This window comes from Dunckerocampus dactyliophorus, chromosome 13 (assembly GCF_027744805.1).
Source record: "Dunckerocampus dactyliophorus isolate RoL2022-P2 chromosome 13, RoL_Ddac_1.1, whole genome shotgun sequence".
NCBI classification, from domain to species: Eukaryota; Metazoa; Chordata; class Actinopteri; order Syngnathiformes; family Syngnathidae; genus Dunckerocampus; species Dunckerocampus dactyliophorus.
This window is the reverse complement of record NC_072831.1, coordinates 2,215,624-2,235,969: the sequence shown is the minus strand read 5'-3', so window position 1 is coordinate 2,235,969 and position 20,346 is coordinate 2,215,624. Positions and strand designations below refer to the sequence as shown.

The window sequence follows — 20,346 nt, the reverse complement described above, 5'->3', positions numbered from 1 at the left end:
TTTTCAAGATGCTGTGACTTATATTTTGGCCCGCACCCGTTGGGATCAAGTTTGCCTCGGTTTTTGTACACTGTCTTCTAGGGGTGTCGCGAGATATTTTGTGACGAGATTTGTCATTTGGAGAAATTCTGATTCGTGAGAACAGGGCAGCCAGAAACCAATTAGACTGTGAACTATGGCATGGCTACTATGAATGATAAGACAGTAACATGGGAGTGGCTTTGTGCAAAGCATTATTGGAAGCGCACTTTAAGGGCTTGCACACCTTGCAATCCAACCTACCTTGGTGCTCACACCGTCAGCATCAGCGAGTGACATGTGGCTGTTTTTTCCATCGGCGTTAAACAGCTGCTTGCTGCTTGTTAATGTCAAAGCAGAAGCTTTAGTCATTCTACTTTTGATCAACTTTACTGAAAGATTTTGTCAGATCAACCCACGTAAATGCTTGGACTCCCGCACTCTCAATCACCGAACGGGGACACTCATTGAATTTGGCTCAGCTCCAGCTTTCAAGCACCCATGATCACGAGTTCCGTTTCATAACACACCTCATACATAGAAGAGATCCGTGTTGGCAATTTAGCAACATGGTTGCTATGTTTAGCCAGTAGGGGTGCGCATATAAGTGTTTCTTGCATCATGCATTTATTCTGTAATTAAATACAAGCCATCAACAAAGGTGAAGAATCCGCTGAGCAGGCGTGCAGGAGTGAGCCCCATCTCCGTAACTCCGTGCAATGCATGTCTGAAAGCCATAAAAAACCCTCGACAATGCAACCCAGCCCCTGAACAACATCGCCACGAAGGCAGAGCTTGGACCCACTTGCCTTCCTGGCAAAACACAGATGGGAGTCCAAAGTGTAGTGCAAGAGGCCATCTGTGGAACATGGCTCATTACAGAAATAAAATAAACAAAAACCCAGCAAAAGTGGAAAAATACATGAAAAAGGCATAATGTAACTAGAAAAGCTAAAATGTTGATACTAATAACTAATAAAAACACAAACATTTGCCTTTAAAGGGTCCCTGACATGATTCATCAACCTTGCTTAAATATGTTATCTATTGTTTCTAATTATGTTCTACATTGTTTGATTTCAGAAAGCAAACATTAAATTTGCAAAAATTACATTTATAGTTCATGGCACCACCCATGACAAATTAGCTCTTGCAGCCTCATTTCCGGAAGTGACACACGCCATCGGGGGCACTATCGCTCCGGTAAACAAACATAGCGGTGTACAAGACAGAGGATGTTTACAGTGATTATGGCGAAGACTTGAAAGATGTGTCAATAGTTTTCGAGGGGAAAAGAAGAAACAAACATTTGGAGATGAAATAGAGAGCTTCCAGGACTTAAGCCTGAAGACATGGACATGAAGATTGGGTACACAGAATGGTCAGTGTAAATTATTCTGGAGTTGCTTATCCTGGCTGGTTAATGAGCGTAAAGGGGTATTTATCGCCTGTTTTATTGTACATGTGGATAAATGTCACCACAGTAAGCATATGGCTGTGTTTATATAACGTGAATAATGCTTTGCAGCCTTGTCGCTGTCATGGAATAGTGTTTAGAAGACATTGTGTAAACAAGACCTGACTTACTCTGTTCTGTGGCAACTTTGACGCAGTGGTCATCCTTCCTTTTTTGTTCCTGTGTACCGACAGAATAGCATCCTTTTTCAATATGCCTTCATGCCGTACTTTCACGCCAAATGCTTTTTGTAAAGGTGTTCCTTCGCAGAAGTCATCAGCGAAATGATCACTGCAAAGAACAAAACTGTGGGCGTCTTTGTTTCGTCCATTGTTGTCTTAAACCTTCCTCTTCTGGAAATGCACTTCTGGACATTCGACTGAACTGCAAGCTAGTTCGTCATTGGTGGCGCCATCAACTATAAATGGAATTTTTGAGAAATTACATACAATGTATAACATATTTAAGCAAAGTTGATGAATCACGTCAGGGACCCTTTAAATATATGGGGTTTTTTAAAAATAAATTGTTAGTTTTTTTATTATAAATATCAAAGGACAGCCCTGGCGTAAATAGACAAAGACAAAGAGACAAGAAAAACTGTGAGCTGTATTAGTATTAATATACGTTATCATAAGAACCCGTCCTCCCATCAGAAGGCGGAGGTAAACTACCCTCTTGTTCACCGGGTTAAACTCCAATGTACAGGCCCTGAGCAACAACAATTGCCACCCCTGCTCGTCGCCACTCTCTGCTGGCAACCCCAGAGTGGAATCAAGTCTCGAGAGGACTGGTTTCAGAGCCCTTGTTGTGTGTTGAGGTGGGTCCGACTATATCCAGCTGGAACTTCTCCACCTCGCACACCAGCTCAGGCTCCTTCCCCACCAGAGAGGTGACATTCCACGTAACGAGAGCTAGCTTCTGCAGCCGAGGATGGGACCGCCAAGGTCCCCGCTTATGTCTGCGCTGTGCTTTACCGTTCAGCAAAATGGAGCGGGCAAACGTAACGCCCTACGTGTTGCTGACTCACCCTCAGGGTTAGGGTTAAGCTTTTTATTGTTAAATAACCTGCCATGGGGCCAAAGAATGTTGCAAGTTGCAGCAATTTGATGCAGAAGGTGAGAAACAAGATTGAATTTCATCTTGCCAGGATTTACGGGAAGTCCATTTATCATGCATAATTATTTAAGTATGTTTTATAAAATTATAATTACTCATTATCAAAATGTTTTTTGTTTGTATTTTTGGGTGTATGGAATGGATGAATTGGATTTACTTGATTTCTGATGAAAAATTGCCTCAGTTTTTCTACCACTCTATTAGAGGAGTTCCTCTAATGCTGCTGGTTTTTATTTTTCAATCCAGAGTCTGGCCGAGGACTTGGACAGCTGCGGCCGCACGCTCGCCGAGCTGGATGCCGGTGTGCAGGAGTTTGGCCGCCGCAACCCTCTGCTGGCGAAGCAGCTGAGCGACGCCATCAGCAAGCTGTCAGAGATGCACCATCACGTCAGCCGGCTAGCGGACTGTCGGAACAACTGGCTCAAAAAGGTTTTTCTTAGTGTTTAAGTCTGTCACAGTCCAACAGTATAAGGCTCTCAGTGGATCTCACCGCTTTCTTGGGCCTGCAGGCTGTTTGCTATTTGGACGAGTACCATGAGATGCTGGATTTCATTGTGAGGTGGTCTGAGAAAGCCAAGAGCCTGGTGAGGGCCAATATTATCTGGAACTCCTCAGTTCACCTGCAGGAGCAGATGCGGGTGTACCAGGTGGGTTGCAAAAAGGACATTTGTGGCACCTCTATGGGTTGTGTGGAAGGACATGGTAGCATAGATGTAATGCAGATATCTGCAAAGCTTTCAAAATGTTTATCTTAGATGCGCTAAGAAGTTATATATATTTCAAGAAAAACTGCATTATTACTATCAACTTCACTCTCTGCTCTTTTTCACATTTTTGCTGTTTTTTGGGGGGGTGGGGGGGGATTTTCCAACTACAGTCAAACCTGTCTTAGCGGCCACCTTTATAGAATGGCCACCTGCCTATAGCAGCCACTGAAAAATCCCCCACAGCAAATGTACATGTTATAGACCCTGTGTATAGCAGTCACCTGTCTAACGTGGCCAGCGGCCACCCATTTTGTCTCCCTTGGTCAATATCTGACTGCATATAGTGGCCAAATTACCGACTCAAGTAGAAGCTTCATGCACGAAAAAGTTTTGTTTTTCAATCAATGAAGCCGTCGTGTGTAGACTTTAATTACTGAGTCCTAGCTCAGTCACAATCATTCACAAGATCCACACAAACTGTCAGTTGTTCCACATAAAAAAGCCGTCTTCTTTTGAGCTTGCTATTTCCTGGTCCTTTTTCCCCCCCTTTTTTCCTTTTTTTTCCCCTCTACTGGTCAACATTCAAATTGGACGCCAACCTGTCTATGGAGGCCACCTGTCTATAGCGGCCACTTTTGCAGACTCCCTCTAGTGGCCGCTATAGACAAGTTTGATTTCTTTTTCATTAATCTTGGTAAATTTTCTTCTCAGAATATTATGACTTTATTCCCATCAAATTTAGACTTTATTCCCATTATAGTACAACTTTTTTCCCAACATAATTTTCCAAAAATGACAACTTTATTTTGTATTATTTGTTTCTCATAGCAGTACCACTTAAAAAAATGGCATATTTTTTTTCTTATTTCAACTTTATCCTACTAAAGTGACACTATTTTTCCTCATAATATTTCAGAGTTTATTCTTGTAAAAAAAAACAACAAAAAAAACATTATTCATTTTATACATTTTCCAAATATTTCAACTTTGTCTTTAAAGGAAAACTGCACTTTTTTGGAATTTTACCCATCATCCACAATCTTTATCTGCGTTAAAGATAACAAAAACAGCTAAAAGAAAGGGGGAGTTAAGAATGCACGTAATAAGACGCGCCTATTCCGCCTTTAAAGCCTTCTGATAACACCTCCAACCAAGCTACACTGACATTGTTATTATTTTTGTTATTAACTAATTAATTATGCTCCGGCTAGCTACTAGCTTCACCACACACTTGCTCACAATGCCTCAGGCCACTAGTAAAAGGTAGCACAACACATTGGAGCTGGAAGCTCTGCTAATGCTTCAAAGGAGCAAACTTACTGTAAGTATTCATGTTATCACAAATGTACCTGTTACTACATGCTCACAGCACGGATAGAAAACCATAAAAGGTGTTTTAATAGCAGGCTTTGTAGGCCTAATAGGGTTGTCCTGTTACGTGTATTCATGTGCTGCCTCTTCTTTTATCTTAAAAAAAAAAATCTTTTCATATGTTGTCTTTATTCTAATAAAATTACAGTTTTTTTCATTTCTGCTATTGTTTTTTTTTTATGTTTTCCATCTATGTCAACATTATTGTTGTCAATTTTCTCATAAATCTGACTTTATTCCCATATAAGTTTGACTTCTTGTAAGCATTACAACTTTTTCCGCAGCCTGATTTTCCAAAAATTACAACTTTCTCTGTTTGCTTTTCAGAATTTTACAACTTTAAAACAATAAAATCCTTCTTTAATATTTCACCTTTATGCTACTAAAATGACATTACTGTGTTATTCTCATAACTTTTTCCTTCAGATAAGACATTTTTTCTCTTAATATTTCAACTTGCGTTCATTCCCCCCAGGCTGTCCTTCGTGAGTCCCGCGAGCTCCACGGAGATCTGGAATCAATGGCGGAGAAAGTTGAGCTTCTGTCGGAGGTTCTGCAGGTGGAGTCTATGAGCCAGCAGGTGTGTGAACTCAGTCGACACAGCGAGGAGCTCCAGCAGTGCATGAAGACGCGGCTGCAGAGCTTGGAGGATGCTGAGAAGGTACAAAGTGTTGTGACGCCTGCTTTTCATGGCGTTGTAATTATACATCCATATACGAATGTGTCTTCAGAGTATGGAAGCTCTGGAGTGTGAGGTGAAGGCCTTGCATGTTGCTCTGGAGCAGGTCCAAGCTACGCTGACGTCACCAGAGCTGGCACGCCAGAGCCTTAAAGAGCAGCTGTTTCAGAGACAGGTAACCACCAGAAGATCCATGACCGCTCTGTGCTTCATTAATGTAACCATCTTTTTTTGGGGGGTGGGCAGCGTTTGTTGGCAGACATGGAGAGTTTCAAGCAGCAGGTGCAGACGGTGCAGCTGTGTCAGAGCAGTCTGCAGGTGCCGGAAGAGGTGATGCCCAACCTGGCCATTTGCCGCACGGCTCTGCGGCTGCAGCAGGATGCCAGCCACTTGCAGCACGTGGCCATCCAGCAGTGCAACATCCTCCAGGTGAAGCCACGACCATCTGGAAAATCAGATTTTTGTCACATGCACATCTGAAACAAATCCTTTGATGTTTCCCAGGAGGCAGTGGTGCAGTATGAGCAGTATGAACAGGAAGTGAAAGACCTCCAGGGGCTGATAGAGGAAGCACATCGCGTCATCCAGGACCGCCCCATCACCACCAGCAATATCCAGGAGCTGCAGGCCCAGATCCTTCACCATGAAGTAAGCAACACAAATGGATTCACTGGGTCAAGCACAAGTAGAGCTCTTGTCACTAGTAGACGACTCGCAGCACACTTCTTTAAAGTCTGTGCATGTGGATAGGCTCAAACTCACAGCAGCTGTGCAGGGGAACAAACATCCTTGAAAAATATTGTTAGACTTTCAAAACCCTTGTGCATTATGTACATTAATAGTATCGATGGTTTTGCTACTTAGACTTTGAAAACCCTGGGCTACATGACATTATTTTTTACAAATGTAGTTTGCCTACTTGGAGGGAGGCCCACATTGTTTGACTATGAAAACCCCTAGGCTACTGTATGTCATTACTTTATACCAAGAGACACACAGTGTTAGACATTGAAAAGCCTGTAGGCTACTGTACGTTATTATTATAAACATAGCTTGGCTACTTGGAGGAAGGCCCACAATGTTAGACATTGAAAACCCCGTAGGCTACCGTACGTTATTATTATAAACATAGCTTGGCTACTTGGAGGAAGGCCCACAATGTTAGACATTGAAAACCCCGTAGGCTACTGTACGTTATTATTATAAACATAGCTTGGCTACTTGGAGGAAGACCCACAATGTTAGACATTGAAAACCCCGTAGGCTACCGTACGTTATTATTATAAACATAGCTTGGCTACTTGGAGGAAGACCCACAATGTTAGACATTGAAAACCCCGTAGGCTACTGTACGTTATTATTATAAACATAGCTTGGCTACTTGGAGGAAGGCCCACAATGTTAGACATTGAAAAGCCCGTAGGCTACTGTACGTTATTATTATAAACATAGCTTGGCTACTTGGAGGAAGGCCCACAATGTTAGACATTGAAAAGCCCGTAGGCTACCGTACGTTATTATTATAAACATAGCTTGGCTACTTGGAGGAAGGCCCACAATGTTAGACATTGAAAACCCCGTAGGCTACCGTACGTTATTATTATAAACATAGCTTGGCTACTTGGAGGAAGGCCCACAATGTTAGACATTGAAAACCCCGTAGGCTACTGTACGTTATTATTATAAACATAGCTTGGCTACTTGGAGGAAGACCCACAATGTTAGACATTGAAAACCCCGTAGGCTACCGTACGTTATTATTATAAACATAGCTTGGCTACTTGGAGGAAGACCCACAATGTTAGACATTGAAAACCCCGTAGGCTACTGTACGTTATTATTATAAACATAGCTTGGCTACTTGGAGGAAGGCCCACAATGTTAGACATTGAAAACCCCGTAGGCTACTGTACGTTATTATTATAAACATAGCTTGGCTACTTGGAGGAAGGCCCACAATGTTAGACATTGAAAAGCCCGTAGGCTACTGTACGTTATTATTATAAACATAGCTTGGCTACTTGGAGGAAGGCCCACAATGTTAGACATTGAAAAGCCCGTAGGCTACCGTACGTTATTATTATAAACATAGCTTGGCTACTTGGAGGAAGGCCCACAATGTTAGACATTGAAAACCCCGTAGGCTACTGTACGTTATTATTATAAACATAGCTTGGCTACTTGGAGGAAGGCCCACAATGTTAGACATTGAAAACCCCGTAGGCTACTGAACGTTATTATTATAAACATAGCTTGGCTACTTGGAGGAAGACCCACAATGTTAGACATTGAAAACCCCGTAGGCTACTGTACGTTATGATTATAAACACAGCTTGGCTACTTGGAGGAAGGCCCACAATGTTAGACATTGAAAACCCTGTAGGCTACTGTACGTTATTACTTTTTCCCAAGAGGCCCACAATGTTAGACTTTGAAAACCCGAGCTCCTGTACATTATTATGTGCTACATAGAGGCCATTTGGCTACTTAGATGGAGGCGCAGAGTGTTAGGCTCTGAAAACCCCTGAGCTACTGTAGACAGTTATTATTGGATACATCAGAGACTTTTAGCTACTAGGAGGGAGGCCCATAATGTTAGACTTTGAAAAGCTGTGGGATGAAATAACAGGAGCTGGCCCAGAAGATTAAAGGCTACCAGGAGCAGATGGCTTCGCTCAACTCCAAATGCAAGATGTTGGCGGTGAAGGCCAAGCACGCCACCCTGCTGCTGACAGTGAGCGACGTGGAGGGGCTGCCCGAGCTGGAAGCGGAGAAGATGGCGTCGGCACAGGCCGTGATGGTAGACCCACTTGCACTTTTTTGAAAATTCATTTCAACTTCTTTGGCTGCTGCCTCCTCCTATGCTTCCTTACCTGACACGTCTGCTTTCCTCATTCCTTTATTGCACGCATGGCGTCGTTGTCAGATGACGGCTGGCCGCTGCCACACCCTCCTGTCTCCTGTCACAGAGGAGTCTGGGGAGGAGGGCGCTAACAGCGAGGTGTCCTCCCCTCCTGTGTGTCGCTCTCCTTCGCCGGTTACTCCTAGTGAGGCCGCCAAGGTATCTGTCCTCTGTTTTATTTTTCTCTCATTTCTCTCGACTGAGATGCCTTTTCGTGGAAGTCCCCATATTTCTCCAGTTGCCCAAACAACTTTACTGGGACCACCGGTCCAAAAATAATAATAATGCAAAAATATATTTTCTCAGTCTGGAAGGGGTGGACTAAAAAGAGCTCCAGTCCAAGACCTGTACGACCCCACATTTGAGTCTGTGGCCAACTTGGACGACCTGCAACGTTCGTGGGAGACGTTGAAGAACGTGGTATGTGCCCTCACAGCAGTGCAGGCGTCAGCCAAGCGTAGAAAGTGATCATTATGTCACTTTTTTTTGTCCTGGAAACAGATCAGCGAGAAGCAGAGATCCCTGTACGAAGCTCTGGAGAAGCAGCAGCACTACCAGGCCTCGCTGCAGTCCATCTCGGCCAAAATGGAACAGCTGGAGGCCAAACTCAGCGAGCCTTTTGAGGCTGATAGGAGTCCCGATAGCCACATGAGAAGCCATGAGGTGAGATCAGAGAACCTTCTCCAGTCACCACAGGTACTCTGTTTTGGATTTAATTTTGATGTGAAACATTTATTTCATTCAAGAAAGAAGAAAACAAACAAACAAACAAACAATATTAAAACAATATAACATAAAACCAAACACTCTTCAAACCAGAATGAAAGGGAGCAGAAAGAAGACAAGTCTTATTATCTCTGCCCCTTTTTCAGCCACAAACAAAGTCATATTTAAAAACAACAATATAAACAAAAAATATACATATAGCAACCAGCCACACAGGTGGTTACACATCTCCTCAATTACAACTCAACCAATGCAACCAAGCATGACAGCCAATCATAACTAAGATATTTCATATTTCATATTTAAATATTTTTTATATTTAACATACTCTTTTTCACCATTTTTTAAAAATATGGTATCAGACTTGGATTCTTCAGTTTCTTTATTCAGATTGTTCCATAAACTGACTCCTTTTACAGAAACACAAATCTGAATATTAATTGGCAAAGTTTTTTTTATAAGCTTTCAGCATAATTTGCAATATATTATATTCTACTAATTCCCGAAATTTCAATAGTTTTAACTGAAGAAATAATGGATTTGTTGGTTTGTATTGTTTTCTACTGATTATTGTTATTGCTCTTTTTTGCAAAATAAATATTGGCTGAATGTATGTTTTGCAAGCATTTCCCCATACTTCAATGCAATAGGTCAGATATGGAACAATCATGGTGTTGTACAACATATACATTTCTTTGTTATCCAGTGAATCCTTTACTTTATGTAACAATGCTATTATTTTGTCTGTTGGATCAGAGTATCAAATATCTCAATCAAAATACACACAATACCAACAAAAACCTTTATGTCTCTGGTCACAGTCACGAGTAGATAGTGTTCTGCTAGTTGCAGTTTTGGTTATGTTGACAGCAGATGATGTCGACGTCCGTCAGCCACTTCACGACGTGTCAACATAAACGGGTTCCATTGTAATTTATATAAAAATGTTAATTAAAAGTGGTTTATTTAAAAGTAAAAAAAAATAAAAATGAACTCATACATTTTAGAAATATAAAATAAAAATTATATAATTTTATAAATGTTTTTGCATTTTTACTTTCTGCGGTTGAGTCAGTGAAGGCATTAGTATGCATTTTCAGGACAGATATAAAGAATAAACCAGTACATTTTTTTTAAATATATATAAAAAAAATTGTTATGCATGACATCAGCTTGCAAAAAAACCCTCCTCTCTATAAAAAAAGAAAACAAAAAAAAAAAGTACTTTCTGCAGTTGAGTCAACGAATGCTTTAGGACACTATCTGATGATACGTATAAACAAATTAACAATTCAACATTTTTTTTGCATTGCATCATTTTGCAATATTATTTGTGAAATCAATTTGATCTAATACATCTATTACAGATAAATGTTATTTATTTTTTATAAATACATTTAATTTAAATGTTATTTATTTTTTATAAATTTTATATTTTTAAAATGTAATATATTATTATATATATTGTTTACTACAAATACATTTTAAAATAGTAAATACAAAAATAATGACATCAATGTCAATGAATGCCCCAGGACACTATATAAGGATACATGTAAAAAAAAAAAAAAATAATATAAAGTAAAGGAGAAGCGGCATAGAAAAAGGATGGATGGATAGTAAAGTAAATCATGTTTTTTTATTAAATGAATAAATAAACCCATGGCCCATAGTTCACTTTTTACTTCATTACTTTTGTTTTGTTTCTGATACTATGAAAGTAGTACACTTCATATACTGTGTATATTTGAGCCTGCACGTGCAGTACACTATCATTCTGACCCTAAGTCCATTAGAAACAATGCATGCTAAATTAAATTCTGTTTTTTCATTGAAGTTGAATAAGGGTTTCACTCTGGAAAAGAATGCTCCAATAATGCTCCAATAAATCAATGCCCACAATGATGATGAGAACTTGGATGGAATGGAAACTTCTGACAACATATGTATTTGGTACACAAAGCGTGAATTTTTCAGTTTATTCACATTTTCCTCAAATACTATTTAACTACATTCAAATGTATACAAGTTAGTAGTCATACATGTATATAGTTACATGACATACAGTGGTGCGAAGAAGTGTTTGCGCCTTTCTTGATTTCTTACAAGACTAAGTTTGTCACACTTAAATGTTTCAGATCATCAAACAAATGTAAATATTAATCAATGACAACACAACTCAACACACAATGCAGTTTTTAAATTAAACTTCTTATTATTAAGGGAGAAAAAAATCCAAAGCTCCATGGTCCTGTGTGAAAAAGTGATTGCCCCCTAAACCTAATAAGTGGTTGGGCCCCCCTTAGCAGCAACAACTGCAATCAAGCGTTTGCGATAACTTGCAATTAGTCTCTTAATTTTGGCCCACTCATCTTTGCAGAATTGTTGTCATTCAGCCACATTGGAGGCTTTTCCAACATGAAGCGCCTTTTTAAGGTCATGCCACAACATCTCAATAGGATTCAAGTCAGGACTTGGACTAGACCACTCCAAAGTCTTCAGCCATTCAGAGGTGGACTTGCTGGTGTGTTTTGGATCATTGTCCTGCTGCAGAACCCAAGTTGCTTTCAGCTTGAGGTCACCAACAGATGGCCGGACATTCTCCTTCAGCACAATTCATGCTTCCATTTATCACAGCAGGTCTTCCAGGTCCTGGAGCAGCAAAACAGCCCCAGACCATCACACTACCACCACCATATTTTACTGTTGCTATGATGCTCTTGTTTTGAAATGTGCCATGGGACACACACCTTCCAAAAAGTTAAACTTTTGTCTCGTCAGACCACAGAGTATTTTCCCAAAGGTTTTGAAGGTCATCAAGATGTTTTCTGGCAAAATTGAGATGAGCCTTATTGTTCTTTTTGTTCAGCAGTGGTTTTGGTCTTGGAACTCTGCCATGCAGGCTTTTTTTGCCCAGTGTCTTTCTTATGGTGGAGTCATGAACACTGACCTTAACTGAGGCAAGTCTTTTATGGCTGCGCTGCCCTCTTGGGGTCATTTTGGTTGGCCGGCCACTCCTGGGAAGGTTCACCACCGTTCCATGTTTTGGCCATTTGTGGATAATGGCTCTCACTGTGGTTGGCTGGAGTCCCAAAGCTTTAGAAATGGCTTTATAACCTTTTCCACACTGATAGATCTCAATTCATCTCAGGCACTTTTTCACACAGGGCCATGTAGGCTTGGACTTTTTATGTCTTTGAACAATAAAAAGTTTCATTTAAAAGCTGTATTTTGTGTTCCGTTGTGTTGTCATTGACTAATATTTAAATTTGGTTGGTGATCTGAAACATTTAAGTGTGACAAACATGCAAACAAGTAAGACATCAGGAAGGGTGCCAACACATTTTTCCACCACTGTAAGTAGTGGAAAAACGTGTGTTGTCCTTTGCAGGGTCTGATCCAGGAGATCCAGAGCGTGCAGGACGATATTGATAGGCTGCAGACGAGCTTCAGCGACGACCTGGCCGACGCCTCTGCCGACTCGGACATGGCCGACCAGCTAGCCATGCAGTCTTCTCTGGCCGTTCTGGCTGAGAGGATGACCACCATCCATATGAAGGCCTCCGGGAAGAAGCAGTTGCTGGAGGTAGGAATTGGGAAGATCTCCCAACTTGAGTGTTGAGTGTGCATTTTGTCGTGCCACAAAAGCACGACATCCACCAAAGGCTGCGCAGTAAAAAAAAAACAAAAAACAAAACATATAGACATCCTGTCTGCCAGAGAATAAGACAGCATTGTTGTTGCCAATTTAGCCACATTGTTGCTCTATTTAGTATTCAGACCCGTATAGATGGTGTTTATCAAAAAAAAGCAACTAGTAACAAATCTACAGTCTTTTTTCTGGACTTATTGGACACTTTGGGCTCTAACACAGGGGTGTCCAACGAGGGCCACATAGTAGTGATGTGCGATACCACTGATTTTGCTTCCGTCCCAATACAGAGTAAAATTGAAGCCTATACCAATACTTTTTGAAAATTCACTTGAGGTAACTGGTAAATTTGAAAAACTAGTCTATTCCATATCATAGCATAAATAATACAAGACCCCCACTCCCCCCAACACACACACACACACACACCACCATCACCACCACATTTCGATTGCAGTCCTGTGGGCAACTATGTTTATTTTTGTATCCTGCTATTTTTACCAGCCCACTGTAGAATCCACAAAAAGAGCACCGTTGCGGTTTGAGGGTTTCAAAGACGTCCAACATGCATGTACGTGCTCTCATGGGTGCTCGTCTTGCCGCAGGAGCGTGCCAGCGATCGCCTGGAGGGCCAACGCATGGAACAGGCAGTGCAGCGTTACCAACTCCAGGCAGAGGAGTTGGACCGCTGGTTGTCCCATACGCGCAACGCCGCAGTTTCCGTCCTCGAAGCGCAACATGGAGAGGAAAGTGACATGGAGTGGCAGCTTACGGAATGTCAGGTGAGTTTTGCAGCTATCCCACATGCTGTGAAGAATTCATGATGAGTAAAACGGGGCAGGTAAACAAGAGCCTTCAGGCTGGACGTTGACTCGGCTTGCTTCTTAGCAGCACGAGCACTGCTCTTAAGAAGATTATGTCAGCGTCTGTGTGCGTCGTCGGGTGTTGTGGCTGACCATGAATAGATCCCGCTGCTGGGATTGGTGACAAAGCCTGTGGAATATCCTTGAGAGCAAGGCGGTGCAGGAACATTGGCTGCTCTACCTCAAAACAAACGCTCTCTATGAAGGACGAGCTTCAATGCGTGGCTTTGCAATTTTTGCACCACAGAGCATGGAGGGATTAGCCGTAATATGTCAGAAGACTCTAGGGAGGACGGCTGGGCCGAGGATCAGAGTAGTGGGAGAACCCCGGCCGGTGTAGGAGGGCTGGGGCGGGTCCTGTCCAGACCACTGGCATCCTTTGTGCCTGCAAGAAGAGGAGATGCTGTAGGTAGGTGGTGCCATGTTTGAGCTGGCCTCTCTCTTTCTGCTGCTGCAGAACATGTTGCTGGACATAGAGGAGAAAGTGCTGGCCCTCTCCGAGCTGTCCGTGCACAGCGAGAACCTGCTGCTGGAGGGCCGTGCCGAGACGCGGGCGGAGGTCGAGCGGCTGGCCCGGAAGTTGCGGACGCTGAAGGGTGGCCTGCTGGAGCTGCAGAAGATGCTGCAGGACAAGCGGAACAACATGCAGGTATGTTTGTTGAGCATGATCCATGCTAGGTTCTTCTTTGCAAACATGTGATCAATGCACAGTTTCTTTCTAATTGCCAAATACACCCCAATTTAAGAAGCAACCCTCCGAAGTTCACTCTTTCTTAAATGTAAAGAACATAACTCGGTGTCCACTCGGTGTTAGACTTTTGTTCAAATAATCTAATTTTACTCTTTTATACACAAAAAAATCACTTTAGTTGCAGAGTTGAGTAATTATTCCATGAATATACACCATTGTAATCATCATGGAGTTTGTTTTTCCATGGAATTATGTTCTTCAAAATTGTCATCGGCAGGCGGACACGAAGGTTATGTACTTTTCACTAATGATTACACGACAGTTATTTTTTTTTACATTGAGAATATTTGAATAAAACACGTTAGAAACCAATTTCAGACATCATTCTTTAATTCTAAGTAGAAATCATGACAAAATGATCAGAGAAAATATTGTTAATTTCACAACAAAAGTAGACATGCTTTACATGGAACATTTCAATGTCCAAATATAGACACTTTTTTACAACATAGCCGTGCTAGCGCAAAATAAAAACATGAACAGGCTTCATTTATGGTTTGGTAAGCTTCCTCACTCTATAAACGTCAGAGTGATAGGGATAGTACACATTGTTAGAACAAGTTGAAGTTGAAGACAGCAAAGGGTACCCTTGATCTGAGCCATGCACTTATATTAAGAAAGTATACTGTAGCTAGCCAATTCTTACGAAGATTTTTTCTCACAACAAGCTAAAAAAGCTTATTTTGATTATTCTTCAACAACAAATGAATATATATTTGTCTTAAATTAGGAATTAAAGTGGTTTCTAAACTTTGTAAATAAAAGAACGGACTCACACACGGAAAATATATACACTGCAAAAAGTACATTTCAAGAAAGTAAAAGTCCCATTTTAGGCAACCATTTCTTAAAGATTTGCTGATTTCGGACCAATGGGAAGGCTGTACAGCAAATTTCATAGAGCGTGTAAGATTTATTATTTTCAATCTTGTCATAAAATCTGTGTAAATGTATAAAATTATTCAACGTGATTCAAGAAAATGTAACTGTCTCTATCTGCTTTATAAACCTAAAAGTTAGTGAATTTACATGCAAGTCATGTCATAAAAGAAATCTGATAGTGTTTATGACAGTAGGTTTCCCTCAATAAGTGAATTTAGGATTCAACCACTTTATTTCTTTAAATAAAAAAGTTCCATCCGTATAATTTGCTTTATGCTTGTTGAAAAGCTCAGACCGGTGAAGAAGTAACCAACATAACTAACATGCCGACCAGAAGCTACACAGTGGCTGAGTGGTTAGGATGTGGGCCCCCTGATCAGGCACCCCTGTTTCAAATCCCTACCGTAACATCTCTCTGTGTGTCTTCAATCCGCTTTTCAAAATACAGCGGATCCTGAAGATGGTATCGGGACATCCTTAGTTCATCATTCAGTACTCGTTCAGTACAGTTCATCATGTCTGAAAAGAAGTAAGAAGAAGCAGAGTTTATTTCATCATGTCCTTGAATTTACAGGAACTCTTCCTTTTTCACAGCGTATGTTGAATTGGAAAGCAATACGTCAATGCTGCCTGTGTTTTGTGTGCTGTGGTCATGTAGGGTTCCCGTCAGGAGCAGGAGGACAGTGAGTCGGACTCAAGTCTCTCTCAGAGTCCCAGCGTGCAGGACTGGGTGGCCCAGGCCAGGACCACGCGCTCGCAGCAGCACCAGGACAGTCTTCAGAGCCAAAGGGTGCGTCTCACATTGAACGTGTCCTTTTCAACTTGAACCCTCGTATGACGTGATGTGTTTTTATCGTATAGGAACTGGAGGAGCAGCTTGCGCAGCAGAAGAAGCTTCTCCAGTCGGTGGCCATCAGAGGAGAGGAGATCCTCATCCAGCAGGCGTCACCTGGCGCCACCACGTACGGAACATCCTGTCTTGTCATTCTCATAAAAATACCTTTAAAAATACAGCAGCAGAACATGAGACACACCTTTCAGTGTTTCCCCCCAGTGTTGTTGGCCATGATGCATTTGCATTTCAATGTAAAACCTGTAAACCACATTCTAAATACGCTTTTTAACTTTATTAGAGACCTCTAAATATGAAATAACACCCCTAAAGTTACCTTTACAGTTCTATTACCCAATAAAGTACACATAATATGAGAAAATAAGACATATAAGACATAGGAAAACTGTTTACCACCTTCTACATATACTTATTAACAATATTAGAGCCCTCTAGACATGAAATAACACCCTAATAGTCACCTTTACACTTCTATAACCCAATATAGTAGACATAATAAGAGAAAATAAGATATATTAAGACGAGAAAGCATGTTTACAACCTTCTAAATATGCTTTTTAACATTATTAGAGCCATCTAGACATGAAATAACACCCCTATAGTCACCTTTACACTCCTATTAGCCAATATAGTTGACATAATAAGAGACAATATGAGATATTAAGCATAGAAAACCTGTTTATAACCTTCTAAATATTCTTTTAAACATTATTAAAGCCCTCTAGACATGAACTAACACCCACATAGACACCTTTACATTCTTGTTACCCAATACAGTAGACATAATAAAAGAAAATAAGATATATTAAGCATAGAACGTGTGTTTACAACCTTCTATATACACTTTTTAAGATTATTAGAGCCCTCTACACATGAAATAACACCCCTATAGTCACCTTTACACTCCTATTACTCAATACAGCTTCTCCCTTTGTCGTGTTTGCTTTTTTTGAAAAGAGTCTCTGCTACATATTCTTATTCCCGGGTGTGCATGAGGTGTGTTGACAAGCTGAGACTCCCATGCTCATGTGCCTATCAGCAGGGGCAAAGAGGTAGAACCAATTCTATTTGTGGCGGTCTAAATGTATGTGTGGCAGGCTGCCACATATAAATGAATGTATGGGAAACACTGCTGGTAATTAGAAGTTACTGTAGTGCAGGGATGTCCAAACGTTTTATTTTCTTCTTGTAATTGACTGAATGACTTTACTCCCGCACTGTTTTTACTTTATTACCGTAATATTAGGACTTTTTCCTCACCTCATTTTCCAAAAATAACAACTTATTTCTTTGTTTTGTTTGTCATAATGTTCTGACTTTTAAAAACCATTTTATACGACTAAACTTACGTGATTTTTAAGTTTTTGACTTTGTTAGATTGAGACTTTTTTCTCTTAAAGTTTGATGTTATTTTTGTAAAATTACAGCTGTGTTTTTGATTTCTGCTGGGGGGGTTTCCATCTATTTCAGCTTCATTCTCATAACATGATAACTTTTTCTGCAACCAAATTTTCCAAAAATTACTGTTTTGTTTTTTGTCGTTTCTCATAGGATTATGACAGAATTTTTGTCTAATTCTATTGACTTTATTAAAATTATTGTTGATTTTTCCATTTTTTCTGTTGTTCAGTTTTTATTTGTAGCTGTCTTGTTAAATTCTATTTTTAGAATGTGCCGTGGGCCAATAAAATAATGGCAAATGGCCCCCTGCTGTAATGCGCCACCACCATACCCCAGTGGTCTTATTTAATATGTATTGTGAATGGAGTTTTGTGTGTGTGTGCGTGCAGCGCATCAGAACCATTTTCTCCAGCGGTTCTGGCCGAGAGGGAGGCCGACGCCGCACGTGAGCAGATGAGGCAAAGGTGGGAGAGCCTCGGGCTGGAGCTCAAAACCAAACTGGACCTTACGCAGAAAAACCTGGAGCAGGAACACAAAAAGCCGGTATGACTTGAAAGCAAAAATAAAAAAGATTTGAAAAAGGCAGGAAGTGAGCCAGAAGTGTTGTTTTTGCGCAGGTTTATTCTTGCGCGGCTCCACTTTTAAAAGGAGAACCTCAAGCTGACGCGTCGTCACTGACAAGTCTTTATGACAGCTTCAGGATGACCGTGGATGCCGTGGCCTCTCAGGTTTTTGCTATTTCAATCCTTTGCATGAATGTGGTTGCGGAAATTTGCATGGAGTCCTTTTCTGCACAGCCCGGCAACGGCGAGACACAGGCGGCTCAGATGGAGCAGCAGCTCTACACAGCCGTGTCGTCCACCTCCTCCTGGATGGACGCCGTGGAAAACCACGTCTTCTCCGGCTCGCTCATGCCGGCTGACAACGCGGAGGCTCGACTGCAGAAGCAGGAGGTGCGGGCACAAGATGATTTACACGTGTGACAGCACCTTCTCCTTCAAGCAAAGATGGGAACAGTATCATGTCATCTTCTCTGCAGATGTTGGAGGATGATCTCCGACGGGTGAAAGAGGAGGTGTCACTCAGCCAGGCTTTGCTCACCGGGTCCAGCGGGTTGAGGCAAGAGGAGCGGACCCTGCTCCAGGACAATCTCGACTGTCTGAAGGAGAGACTGGGAGGTCTGGCTGGTGCTGTGGGTCAAAGCAGTGACCACATGAGGACCAGGACTCAGGAACTCACTGCCTACCAGGTGGGCTTGGATGCAAACACGCACACTGTGCATGCTCTAAATGTAGCTGGGACGTTTATTTAGCTGAAGCGCGAAGGCATGGCGTTACTTGGAAGCAGGCGATACTTTCAGTGCATTTTGAAACTTTACAGCAGTGTTCCAAATAATAGCAGTCCATTGTGAGGAACCACATTAGTGCAGGGTTTTAGGATATGTTTTATTGCTACATGGCAAACAAGTTACCAGGAGGTGCAGAAGATTCTCAGACCCAACAAGACCCAGCATTCATGATATACACACTCTTAAGGCTGTGCAATTGGGCAATTGGTGGAAAGGGGTGTGTTCAAAAAATAGCAGTGTCTGCCGTTGACTTTACAAACTGAAAGCTATTTTGTACAAACTTTTTGTTTCTAGGATTTGGCAATCTTTTGAATCACTAAACTAATAGTTAGTTGTAGGACCGCAGTTTATTAGAACTGCGGCATGGACTCAACCACCTTGTTTTTTATTCACTCACATTTTCTGGTTTTGCTTGAGAAACAGCATTTGTGATGTCGCCCCGCAAGTTCTCGATTGGATTAAGGTCCGGGGTTTGGGTTGGCCACTCCGTGACATTAATTTTGTTGGTTTGGAACCAAGACTTAGCTGGTTTACTTGTGTGTTTGTGGTCATTGTCTTGTTGAAACACCCATTTCAAGGGCATGTCCTCTTCAGCATAAGGCAACAGGACCTCTTCAAGTATTTTGACATTTGCCAACTGATCCATGATCCCTGCTATGTGATAAATAGGCCCAACTCTAAGGTAGGAGAAGCATGCCCATAGCATCATGCTTGCACCACCAAGCTTCACTGTCTTCACTGTGTACTGTGGCTTGAATTCAGAGTTTGGGGGTCATCTCACAAACTGTCTGCGGCCCTTGGACCCAAAAAGAACAATTTTACGCTCATCATTCCACAACATGTTCTTCCATTTCTCTTCAGGCTAGTGGATGTGGTCTTTGGCAAATTGTAACCTCTTCTGCACACGCCTTTTTTTAGCAGAGGGACTTTACGGGGGATTCTTGTAAATAGATTAGCTTCACAAAGACGTCTTCTTGCTGTCACAGTACTTCCAGGTAACTCCAGACTGTCTTCGATCATCCTGGAGCTGACTGTTGGCTGAGCTTTTGCCATTCTGGTTATGCATCCATCCATTTTGATGGTTGTCTTTCATTTTCTGCCACGTGTCTCTGGCTTTGCTCTCCATTTTCAGGCATTAGAGATGATTTAAGATGAACAGCCTACAATTTCTTGCACATTTTTTCTAAGTTTTTTAATCCAGGTACGATGTTCCTTTGAACAATGTATTGAATGACTCATTTTCCTCAGGCTTTCAAAAAGAAATGCATGTTCAACAGGTGCTGGCTTCATCCTTAAATAGGAGCCACCTGATTTAAACCGCTTTTTCACAAAATTGATGACCTCACCGATTGAATGCCACACTGCTATTTTTTGAACACACCCCTTTCAACCAATTGCCCAATTGCACAGCCTTAAGAGTGTGTATATCATGAATGCTGGGTCTTGTTGGAATCTACTGCACCTCCTGGTAACTTGTTGGCTATGTAGCAATAAAACATATACTAAAACCCTGGCTTAATGTGGTTCCTCACATTGGACTGCTATTACTTGGAACACTTCTGTACTAGTGATACATCTAATCTAGCCATCCTCCAGTGGCTGCCTACAGCCACAGCAG

The 20,346-nt window shown here is 41.5% G+C and overlaps 1 protein-coding gene across 5 annotated transcripts in view; it reads left to right on the top strand.

Moving 5' to 3' along the window:
• syne1b (spectrin repeat containing, nuclear envelope 1b) overlaps positions 1–20,346 on the top strand; it is a 147,844-nt gene that overhangs the window by 77,337 nt on the left and 50,161 nt on the right. For 4 of the 5 annotated variants that reach the window (XM_054797139.1, XM_054797136.1, XM_054797138.1 and 1 more), the window contains 19 exons: positions 2,840–3,022; positions 3,103–3,240; positions 5,147–5,332; positions 5,403–5,525; positions 5,597–5,779; positions 5,855–5,998; positions 7,980–8,150; positions 8,277–8,411; positions 8,559–8,672; positions 8,754–8,915; positions 12,370–12,564; positions 13,236–13,412; positions 13,951–14,142; positions 15,785–15,916; positions 15,988–16,088; positions 17,770–17,923; positions 17,998–18,108; positions 18,178–18,333; positions 18,420–18,629. In XM_054797139.1, coding sequence (XP_054653114.1) covers positions 2,840–3,022; positions 3,103–3,240; positions 5,147–5,332; positions 5,403–5,525; positions 5,597–5,779; positions 5,855–5,998; positions 7,980–8,150; positions 8,277–8,411; positions 8,559–8,672; positions 8,754–8,915; positions 12,370–12,564; positions 13,236–13,412; positions 13,951–14,142; positions 15,785–15,916; positions 15,988–16,088; positions 17,770–17,923; positions 17,998–18,108; positions 18,178–18,333; positions 18,420–18,629 — 2,967 coding nt within the window. Of the gene's footprint in view, positions 1–2,839; positions 3,023–3,102; positions 3,241–5,146; positions 5,333–5,402; positions 5,526–5,596; positions 5,780–5,854; positions 5,999–7,979; positions 8,151–8,276; positions 8,412–8,558; positions 8,673–8,753; positions 8,916–12,342; positions 12,565–13,235; positions 13,413–13,950; positions 14,143–15,784; positions 15,917–15,987; positions 16,089–17,769; positions 17,924–17,997; positions 18,109–18,177; positions 18,334–18,419; positions 18,630–20,346 lie in introns of all 5 variants that reach the window. The other variant, XM_054797135.1, reaches the window with a different exon arrangement.